This window comes from Chanos chanos, chromosome 10 (assembly GCF_902362185.1).
Source record: "Chanos chanos chromosome 10, fChaCha1.1, whole genome shotgun sequence".
Lineage (NCBI taxonomy): Eukaryota > Metazoa > Chordata > Actinopteri > Gonorynchiformes > Chanidae > Chanos > Chanos chanos.
The window spans coordinates 10,063,341-10,075,054 of record NC_044504.1 but is presented as its reverse complement, the minus strand read 5'-3'; the positions used below and the strand labels follow the sequence as shown (position 1 = coordinate 10,075,054).

Genomic DNA, 11,714 nt, shown 5'->3' with positions numbered 1-11,714 from the left:
TGTCATTAATTAAGCATTCCTCCTAAAAATCTTCCTAAAATGTCATTTTTATGTGAATAAACTTCTAGCTGAGCTGAATAGCTTTCCAAGACAAGTGATTTTTTTTTTTCTTGGACTCTGTTTACATATCACTAGTCACAACAAGAATATATCTTGGAATATTAAGATTTATTTACCATTTTTTCTCCTTTCCAGAGAATATTTCAGTCAGATATTATATGGATTAAATAAACATATAACTGAATGGCCAGTTGTACAGTTATACCGATTTAACGAAGAACTATGACCTGATGTTTCCGCTACAAAGAGATTTTTTTTTTTTTTTTTTTTTTTTGCAGTTATTGGTCGATATGTCGCACGGTGTAAATTACGTAATGATGCACAAGTTGCAAGTTCAGTCGTTACACCATCGTTAAATAGTAGTTGTAGAAACAGCAACAATAAGCTTTTGGAACAAAGTTACAGCAAGGCAACGAGTTAACGCTGTGTCACAACTCTTTCTCTGTTCATGCACTCCGACTGCTTGTACACCTTAGTTTTCCTCCATGTCGCCACAACGAAAGTGCTATTCTGAACTAGAAGTACGATCTGAGGCAAGCCGGAAGTTTGAAACACCACTGTCGTTAGCCAAAGCAAAATACGGCACTCAACCACGTGCGACGGAAGTTCTGATGCATGTTGCGTTTGTGTATGGTAGTGGAAGTTAAATGTGCAGCAAGTTGTTGAGCTATTCTATCCATTACTACTATACAGTACATTTCTACTTATGGAAACACAAACACCTTCAGAGGGTCAAGCTGATATTGGCAGCCAAGAAAAGAATCGGCGCGGGGTAAAACGAAAAATATCTTTGATGTGGTAAGTTCTTAGCTTGGATGTTACACTGTTTCAATGAACAATTAACGAAAGACAACTTTAAAACTTCTAATTTAGCTGGGTGCAAGTCATGGTTTTGTAAGTTGCCCATGTTGTTTTATTTGTCTATTAGAAAGTGACTGAGAAGTTATTTTTGTATGAGTCAATAACTCAATGAAATATGGGGTCGTTCCGGTACAGCCTTGTGATCAGTGTTTGAGGGAATTGGTGCATAGATTAATGGACCTCTTGTTTCTTCAGCTGTGATGTTTGTGGCACAGAAGAGGCAAAATACAGATGCCCGAACTGTATGCAATACACGTGCAGGTAAGATGTTTTCTCACTTGGTTTTGAACACAAATGACGTTTGATATATGAACAGTTGAGACTTGCCACCACTCTGGCTTTCTAGGATGATACCTAGAACTGTGTTTGAGTTCTGTGCAATTGTAGAACGTTCAGTGAACTGAAATCCAGTATCATGGGTAACTACAGGCGAACCATAATTTTCCAGTCGTGGATGACATTGACATTCAACTCCAGTCCTGGGGGCCCACTGTCCTGCACATCTTTGTTTTAACCCTTCATTATCACAGTTAATTGAGCTGATCAAGGGCTTGATGATGAACTGATCAGTGGAATCAGGAGTGTCAGTCCTGAGTTAAAACAAAGACATGCAGGACTGGAGTTGAGAATCACTGGTCTGTGATATTGTCTCGGAATGAGAGAACATGCCATTTCTTTTGGCTGTCTCAGACCATCAGTGTTAGAATCTGCAGGAATCATTTGCCTGAAATAAGGGAAAACAAGGAGTGTAACATCTAGATAACTTTTAGATAACCTTTCATTATGCAATTATTAATTTATTCCTTAACAAGATTAGTTACGTAAACAGTTATTTAGTCTTTATTAAGCTGGTGTAATCTTTTTTATTTATTTATTTGATGTCTTTTTGACTGTGGTTGTCATACAGAGTGTCATCTCTTTTCCAAATGAGCTCCACTAAGATGCAGCAACCAAATCTCACTAAAGATGTAAACATAGTAAAATATGGGAAAACAAATTCATTTAAATGTTTGTTAACAAAGCACATATTTAAGTGTTTTATTAGCTCAAAACATTTACATTCTGTTTGTGAAGACACAAAAACTTGCACTTTTTAATTTTCTGAAAAGCCAGAGTCAGTATAGCATCAGAGAAAATAAGCTGATTTGATAATGGTTTTGTCTAGTGAGAAGATAGAGATTATAGAGGACTCCTAATGGTGAAAGAAATAAAAGATTTAAAAACAATCAGGTTTGAAAATAAGTGAAAGTCAGAAAGTCAATATATATGTGTAGATAAGCAAATGCATTCATTAAAAAGAAACAGTATTTGCTGTGTTTCCCAGTAGTTACCTGTAGTTAGATTTCTCTAAAGCACCCTGTGGAAATGAGTATTTAAGATGCCTTACCAACTGTTTCTCACACGGATTAATAACTTAGATGATTAATAAGGAACAGTCAAGGCTTTGAGCAGGTCCAGGAGACATTTACCGTACGTAGCACAGAACAGTCAGACCCTTACATTTACATTTGATTTATCTGCAGAAACAAGTTATCGGAAATTATCAGGTTGTCATTGGGTGGGGGCAAATAGACAATGCAAATAGTGTGTCTTGAGGTTAAAAAGTAATTAACGTCTAAAGAGTTTTTATTTTCACAATTAAAAAAACAAACAAACAAACAAACCGGATGTCACCATATCCCTCCATACCATATCCAAAAGATGTCACCCTTCAGATGAATTTAGAGACAAACTTTGAGACTTTTTCCTGATTTTGATGTACAGAACACTTTATTTCCCCTGGATTTGTAACTGTTCCGTTATGTCATTGTCCTCTGCCCAGTCTTGGCCCCTGACCGGTGAGACTGAGTAGTGTGTGTTCTCAGACAGCTTGTTCTCTCGGCATGGTGTTCTGTGCAGCTGCTTTATGATCATATCTATTGTAAAAAGTGCGGTATAAATAAACTTTACTCCAATGTGGCTAAAAACTGAGTAGTTCCAACCATCCCTGACTGATGTCCCACATGGTTTGCAAACTTTGTCACTACTTTGCATCAGCGTCATACAAGGGTAAACTCCCTTTCTGACCATTAAAATGTCTGAAACATTCCTCCTTTTCTCTCTGCAGCTTGTCCTGTGTGAAACAACATAAAACGCTCTCAGCTTGCTCCGGTGTCCGCGACAAGGCGGCATTCGTGCCTCTCTCCCAGTTTGATGAGATAAACCTTCTCAACGGTAACCACCTGTCCTCTGGCCTCAGTTGGTCTTCACCATGAGTTTAATGTGATCAGCTAGTCGTTACATACACTGGACAGTGTGGAAACCCAACAATAATGAATCAAATTCCACTCTCAGAGATTCCCCCAGCTGGTCAGGATCACATCCCATGGAAGAGCGTTGTTGTGTGGCCCTTTAGGAGTCATTTGACTGGGTGCCTTGTTAATGTTTGCAGTTCTGCTTCGTTATGAGTTTGTGTATAGTCTGTGTCTGTGGCTGTCAGATTACAGATTCCTGGAGGACGTAAGCAGACTGGCGGACGGCGCCAGGCGAGACGTTGTCACCCGCCGGCCCCACCCCTCTCAGAAAGTAAGTCAGTGTTCCATCGCTCACATGAGAAAATGATCACAGTTTGGAGGTTCAGCGGTTCAAAAGAGAGACATTCAAACGATGTAAGAAAAAAAGATGTGTAGGATGATGGCAGAAATAATATTAGAATTCATAATATGTGAATAATAACAGTTTGAAAGGTTACGTGCGTGGTCCTTTTCAAGTTTTATAGGTTAGTGATGAAGACAGAATCACAGCAGAACCTATCTGTCTAAAGGTAGCTCTTTCAGTAGTCTGGCTTTCCTTTCTGTTTATATAACAACAGGTAATCATAACTACCTGAAGTGGTCATTTAGATGTTTTAGTCAAAGTCAAAGCCAAAGGAAAGTACAACAAAAGAATTTCAAAATAGCCCTTTCGTTGCCAACAAAAGCACTAGTTCCCTCTGTTTTGTGAAGATTTCCCAACCATTCTATGATCCCTCCATTATTAAAAACAGTACTTACTAAACTGTATGATTGAGAAACCTGCATGTTTTCAGTTAACATTGTCAGAAGATATTAGAACGCCTCTTACTCATAATTTGCATTTTGCGTACTTAAAAAGGTCAATTTCGTTTGTAATTTATGAAGTAAGTTTTTTCATCATACGATATGTGGCAATATCAGTTCCTACAGCGTGCTGTTAAATTAAAAGTACAATTATGAAACAAGGAATTATTGATGGGAACTAAACGCACACCGTTCACTAAAACTAACTGTATTTTGGCACTCCCTTTCTTTTCACTCTCTCTCTCTCTCGCTCTCTCTCTCTCTCTCTCTCTCTCGCTCTCTCTCTCTTTCTGCGCAGATGAAGTGGATGACGAGGGGTGCGAAAGAGGCAAAGATCACGCTGAAGTTTCTACCCAACACTTTCACCAAGAGCAGAGAGAATTCTACTTTCTACAATAAAAAGTAGGCTTTTGGTACTAAAATATAATCTGACATGTTTTCTCAGGAGTGTCTTTTTGTTTAGCCTTGAGTTGGCATATTGATATGCTGAATGTAAAGCTGACTTGAATGTTTTGGAAAGACAACCATGAGGAGACTCTGTGGCATCAACCTCAGAGTTTAATGAGAAGAAATGGGTGTAGGGTTTCCACACGGTGTCGCTCTTGCTAAGAGCTTTTTCTTCAGATGTAGAATTATGACTTTACCCTGGACAGGCCTTTAAGAGAAGGAAATGAGTTGCCAACTAAAGGTTAGACAGCCTGTGTGTTCTGTTATTTTAGTATCTCTGATATGTTAACTGATCCTCTCCCTCTCTTATGACTCATATGCAATGGGAAATCTTACTCGGCCACCCTTAATCGCAACAGGTTTGCTCTTTTTCTTCTTTAAATGATCAAACAGTTATCTCTTTGATTGATTTGCTTTGATGTCATTCTGTAACCTGTGACCTTTAGTACGATATCATTTTGTTCTTTCTATCCACTGAAAACCAACCCCTCCACGTATCTATGGAGAGTCTCCATGTACATGGCATTACAGACTTTCGGTCATATTTCAACACTCCTTTTATTGTGTTGGCAAAGCCACATCATTCTCGCCCCTGCCAAAAGGTCTGAGCTCTGCGGCCTGACCTTCTAGAAGCTTCTGTTTTCTTTTTGCCTTGTGCGGTCGGTGTTTTGTCTCTCACCAACTCATTTCAAAACATCCTTCATCTCTCCAGCCCAAGCGTCCAGGGAAAAAAAAAAAAAAAAAATAGTAGCAAATTATTCCACAAGTTTATTACCTGAGAGAAGGGAAGGAAATAATTAAATATCAGAGCATGACATTTCGCAACGTCTCCGGATTATTCCGACGTGAGGAACGAGGCTGTTGTCTACCAGTGAGGTGAGCCACAGGGCTGACTCTGTGGGGAGCGGCAGCTGGAGGAGTGAGGATGCCATTGGGTCTCTGCTCATGACTAAGAGCCGGGGCAGTTGACTGACTCTGAGCTGTGCGCAGCTTCATTGACCCTCTGACTGACCGCGCCGTTGTCTGTCACGTACGCTGTTTCTGAAGACGCGGTAGAGTCTGTGAGAGGGTTAGAAGCTGGACTGATATATAACGACATCAAGAGTTTCAGATACACTCTGTGAGATCGTGTTAGAAGTTGTTGTAATGATCTGTCAGGCAAAACTATCCTGAAATTGTTAGTTTTCTTCTAAGTAATGCAGTCATGTTAAGCATTAAGATCAAGAGCTATTCACCAAACCTCATAAGAGAGTTGAACTAAATTGAGGATAAGTTCTATTTGTCAGATGCATGTTGTTAATTTTGATAGGACAGATTAGGGTTGGGCTGTTTCTACAGACAGTTGAGTTTCTAAAACGCTCAAGGGCCAAGCCATTCTGTTGTACTCATGAACAGCCCTCCGTGGACCATATTAGGCTTCCTCGAAAAATCGTTCTCTATAAATAATTGTGCTGATTATCTTTATCCAGCCAACAGTTTGCACCAGCGCTGTGGCTGCTGGAGAAAAAACATACAATAAACAGCAGGAGAATGAGAAATGGGTTTCAGGATGTACCAAGTACATTATATAAAAATCAGATGTTTTTTACTCAAGTGACTGCAGATGGTTAGCAAAATCCACGCAATGCTACGAGAGTGCCAGAGACTGTTCCTCAGAATCTTGTTCTCAGTTAATGGGCTGTGTTTTTGTTTGTGTGTGTTTTCCCTGGATCCCTCTCTCTCCCCTATAACTTATTGAAATGAATGCATCCAGTCAGTGTTATATTAGTAATTGTTCCGACGCATTGATCTTTAAAAAGTGCAGAGTGGTGATTTTGCAAACAATAGCAAAACAGAGCAGTTGCACAAAGCTTTATCTCACATAGCTTCTCCCTTTTGCTCTCTCTCATTGGAACATATTTGCAATGTTATCCTCAGACTTGAATTTGTCAAACAACTAATTGAAGTGTTGCGTCACAATTGCGGCTTGTTCCTTTCATTATTAAATGTACTGTGATAGCTGAAGTCTCTCATTTTGAGTGGAGGGAACGTCAACCGCGGGATTAGAGTCTCTAGAGCGTCATAGCCACCACGTACCCAACTCTGTGTTTTTACCACTTAGATACTCAGCTTTCCCAAAATAGAGCCATTTTGAACATCAAGGTTGCAATCAGTAGCAGCCTGATCTCTGGCTGCCTCGGGTTTAAGTGCTGTGTTTCAAACCAGTGAAAGAACCTCAGAACTTCAATGGACAGTGGCCCAATTCCAACTCTCAACCATTTTCCCTTTATTTTTGTATACTGGCTGAGGAGAAGGGAGTATTTAACAGGGCTGTCATTTAGGGAATCCAAGAGTTCCCGAACACAGAGTACCGTGCTATCTCACTTTTTTGAGAGAAAAAAAAAAGGATCATTTCAGGACATCTCTAAGTTTCAAACAAGTTTTCTGCCCCTTTGTTGATCAGTTGTGGCATTTTACCAGGTTAAAAAACACGCACGCAAATCTTGCCTCTATCACACATGAATGGACATGTGGTTGTTACCGTAAGAATGGGGGTGGGGGGGTAATTTTTTTTTCCTAAAAATTTCCATGATTAGCTCCAGCCCTTGGCTGTTTGCTGAGTTCAGACTACATTTTTTTCTTCTGGCTTCTGAGACGAATGTCCTTGCTTGACCATTATTACACAAACAGTAACGGAGGTGTCTGGGCTGGCTCGACGCTGCCATGACTGTTTTTGTTAACTGAAGTGTTTCGTCTGCCCGTTTTATACTATCTGTCGTCTCCAGCTTGGCACTGAGTGATAGTGCGTGTTGCTGGTATGCATCTCATCCTCGACCCAAAAGTGCCCGCTCGCATTCCTGTGACCCGTCACTTCCCGAACTCCTGGTCCTTCGGCTTTTCTCCACCCCTTCCATCCACCCACTGTGGAGCAGAGCTGCAGCCAGGCAAACACTCATAAATTCCTGAGGCTGAGGGGGGAACGGAAGCCCTCCACACCTGTGTTTGACAGTGCCTTTTTTCCTCGCCCTTGCGTATCCCTGCTTAAACCGACTATTGTTGCTGAGTGAAAACTCGTAAGCACTTTTCATGATAGTAGTGCGTTAGCCAGAAGTCCACAGAGCCAAGGGCTGACCTGCGTAGGTGTGTGGCTGGAAGATGCTGAGCAGTTAGTTGTCGTTCTTTTACAGTTATAGATGTAGGAAAGTGGTTTGAGTGCAAGTGTGGTCAGCAACACTTTTCATTCCTTTTTTTTTTTTTTTTATCCTTTTTTTTTTTTCATTTTGGTGATAGACAAATGGCGTGTTTTGAGGAATTGACCCACATGGTTAAATCTAGAGAACTCAAAAGCTTTGAAAATGAGAAGAAATTTACAGTCAATTCTGAACTGCGGAGATGCCACTGTGAGGGTAATTTAATGTCCTCCGTTAATGACTCTGGTGGCACTGTTTATGCACCACTTACAGCCAGTGGATGGCTTTTGATGGGAGGCTGGAGTGATTACAGGCTTCTTTAGGCTTGTTTGATCCCAGCGTGTCTGTCTCTGTCTTCAGTGGACAAATACACTGAATCTTCACACCACTCTCCTCAGGGCCAGACCGTCATCTTCTGGGAGAATTTGAAATACATGCTTAATACACAGGGACAGGCGGTGTCCTCTAGAAAACTGGATATCCTGGGTTTTATGCTGTAAAGTAGTAAAGACCAAGCCTGAGCACATGGCCTTGGTGTAGTTACTTCCCTGTAAGCAGGTGTTTGTCTGTGTGTATGTGTGTATCAGCGTGCGTGTGGTAACTATGACAACATCGGGTCTTTCACTCCCACTGTGGCATGTTTCTCTAACGTGTAACAGACATGAGATCGTTTTAAGTCACTGGAGGAATCTTAACTGTTTCTTTGAATCCTTGTTTCCCTCTGACTTTTGAAAAGTCTGACTTTTCTCTGAATGTCTTAGCCTGTTTGCCTGCAGTGAACAGAGAAAATTATACTATAGGTTTGTGCAACATTGTAGCGAGACAAAACCCTCTCAACAGTTCCTCACACCAGCGTTCTGCATGAATAGGAATGACCAATTGGTGGCTCTGATGTTTATTTGTGAGACTTCTGTTAGGAAAGGCTGATATATTACTGGAAATAAGAAACCAGGAGATGATGCTGGCCCACCTTTGTGAGTGTGGAGAATGTGTCAGATCAGGGGGAAAAAATTCACTGGACAACTGAATGGTTCTTTGGTCTACAGCTGGGCCATCCTTTTTTCCTTCCAAGACAGGGTTCAGTGGTAGTATGTGGTAATCTCCAAGCCGTTAAACAATAAACATTAAGTAAAAACTCATAAAAAGTCAAAACAAATGTGGAATAATAAATGCCCAACGAATGAGAAAAAGCAGAATTAAAAGGTCAGACATACTTGGATTTTGCAGTAATCTGTTTCTGATTGCCTTTTCAGTCCTGACAGTGTGGTTGTTTCAGTCACAGGCAGCGCTTACGCCATTGTCAGGGAATGGTTTACTAAAGAGGGAACAGGTCCATGTCCCATCAACCCCCCCCCCCCCCTTTGTCAAGTAACCAAGACTGCTCAGCAACTTTGTACAGCCCGTACCTCTGAGTCATGGCTCTGCACACAGTTTCAACCAAATTCTGCCCGTGCATCAGCCCCTTCATTGCCGCTGTGACAACCAGTGTCGATTTGCCTCACTGATGCACACAAACAAATAGTTTTGAATGGGGAGCAGATTTGAACTGGCGAGGGAAGTGGGCAAGATGAATGGGTCACAGATGAGACAGCTGCTGGTTTGTCTGTGCATGTGTCTGTGTGTGTGTCTGTGTGTGTGTGTGTGTGTGCGCGCGTATCTGTTATTGCTGCTTTGTCAGCCAAGAAGTAGTATGACAGTGGTTATTGCAAAACAGATTCCCAAAGCCCATAACATCGAAACGACCCTGTTGTTCAGTTCCCAGTTATAACCAGTTATCTGACAAAAACCCTTTGTGCAGACAGATGGTAAATGGCATCAATGTTAAATAAAGAACAAGTCAGTGGTTTTTGAAAAGCTCTAATTCCTTTTTTCCCTGTTCCTCATTATGTCTGCCGCCTCTTTCTCATAGAGAACGGCGGTTCTACTGGCACCTGAAGCTGTTGTTTCTCCAGAGTGGCTCTGAGTATACAGAGAGAAGGTGAGTCTCCAGATACAGGAGCCTCAGTGTTTGATCAGAAATCATCATAAGAAATGATACCAATATAATATCTGGCCATACCTTTTTCTTTATTGCCTGCAGGGTCTTAGATGCTAGGACAGTTGAGGAGATCCTCAGTCACTATATCCATCCCACAGAGTCAGACCCACTGAAACGTCAAAGGTAAGGCCTGCCTGTCCTGCCTGTAGTAGTAGTAGTAATAATAATAATAATAATAATGATAATAATATAGCAGTTGTGATAAACAATCTCTGTTTGAAGTCTGATTGGTCTGTGGTGTCGTAAAATAAAGTGCTTTCATTAAAAAAAAAAAAAAAAACAGAGATCAGGATGAGAAAACTTACTTACAGTTATCCCTGTTTGTCAAGTTTTGGTTGTTTTTTTTTTAGCTTTTGTCAAAATGAGAAGACTAGATGTATCATGGCATGATTAGAGTTGTCCAGGGGGCTAATAGCCGTTTGATCACATTTTGGGAGTTTGCATGATCAGATTTTCCCATGATGCTGACTACAGTCAGGATGGTTGTTCTTCAGATCTGTAATCTGTAAATCTAGTAGTTGTACCACAGTGTTGGCACTGGCCTGGGAGGGAATGTGATGTATTGGTAGTTGAGTAAAAAGGTTTGGTGCAGTCATGAGGGAGCAGGATATTGAGAGATTCATATTCACCTGTTGTGTTTAGACTGTCAGAACCTTCAGCTGCTTTTGCCACTGGTCAGTGTGGTCTTTCAGCATCATGCACACAGTCAAGTTGATTTCTTTCCTGCTCTGTTTGACCTTCATGGCTGTAGCTTTTGGAATAATACTCTCTTAAAAAAAACAAAAACAAAAAAAACACATCATTTTGTGGATTTATGCATGACTGCAGGGATTTTGTGTGTACAAGAGTATTGTTTTACATACAACAGTATTATTGTTGTGTATGAGCATATACATTTACACACAGGTCTGCGTAATGACTTACAAATTTTTTGTTGGGGGGGGGGGGGGGGGGGGCGGGGTTGTTCTGGTGTGTTACTCAAGAAATTTTAAGAAGAATGTAATTTCTTGAGTTCGTGCTGCTGAAATGAGCAGTTACAGAGATACAAATACAGTACGTACTTAATTTGATTGAGCTCTTAAAAACTTTTAAGAGGGGGACTTCCTTTAAAAACAACTTAAAAAGAAACTGAAACCAGAACCAAATCCACTCAAAGATAAATGAATGGGAAATTTCATCACAGGTCCGGATGCGCACCCGTTTGGATGGAAATCATCGTTTGTGTTGCGTTGCGTGCTTGCATCGTTTCTGAATCGCATAACGCTGTTGCCTAAACGGCGGAGGAGTTGTTGGTTTTAAAAATGAGACCCAGCCGACCTCACTCTCTTTATCTTATTGTCTCAGGCTCTGGCACAGCCGAGACCCAAAGCCGCGAGGGCCGTATGGCTCAGAGTGATGTCACTACCAACTTCAGAGTTACAGACATAACTACAGACGTACAGACATGTCGCTCATTCTATTTCTGTTCCTCCATACACTCTCATTCACTGTTCAGAAATGTAGCTGAGCGCCCACACCAAAGCGCTCTGGAACTCATTTTCCTGCCGAATTCTTGCTCTCTCATGCTCATGTGGACCTCTGAAATGCCCATGCACACTGCTCTCGGGGCTTTTTTTTTTGAGTTTGTGTGTGTGTGTGTGTGTGTGTGTGCTTTTTTCTTTTCTTTTCTTCAAGACACACATGCTTTCCCTCTGACTGATGACGCAGTGACTCATGTTGAGCGCGCTTGCTTAGTCTAGTTTCGAGTGGATCTTTGACCTGTTCGTGGTCATTATTCTGGTGTTTAAACCAAGCCAAGGCAGTTTCCACTGTACGAGAGGAGAGTGCATTTGAGCTCTTGTACTGGGTGATATAAAACATAAACACAAAGCTTACATCAGTGGTTTAACATCCCTGCTCACTTCCACAGCATCCATCACTTTGAATAAACCATCCTCAGAAAACTAGACACGTCAACACCGTTTCAGTATTTTCACCAAAGCAGTGCCTCCGACAGGTCTGTGTGTTTCAGAAATCAGAGATGTACTGATATTGTAGCCTCCTTTATAATGACATGCAGCT

At 41.1% G+C, this 11,714-nt stretch overlaps 1 protein-coding gene across 1 annotated transcript in view; it reads left to right on the top strand.

Annotated features, from left to right (window-relative positions):
* The first annotated feature begins 766 nt into the window (after nt 1–766).
* Nucleotides 767–11,714, top strand: part of znhit6 (zinc finger HIT-type containing 6) — an 18,643-nt gene continuing 7,695 nt past the window's right edge. The window contains exons 1-7 of the mRNA XM_030786689.1: nt 767–858; nt 1,117–1,182; nt 3,029–3,135; nt 3,401–3,486; nt 4,297–4,400; nt 9,525–9,593; nt 9,696–9,776. Coding sequence (XP_030642549.1) covers nt 767–858; nt 1,117–1,182; nt 3,029–3,135; nt 3,401–3,486; nt 4,297–4,400; nt 9,525–9,593; nt 9,696–9,776 — 605 coding nt within the window. The remainder of the gene's footprint in view (nt 859–1,116; nt 1,183–3,028; nt 3,136–3,400; nt 3,487–4,296; nt 4,401–9,524; nt 9,594–9,695; nt 9,777–11,714) is intronic.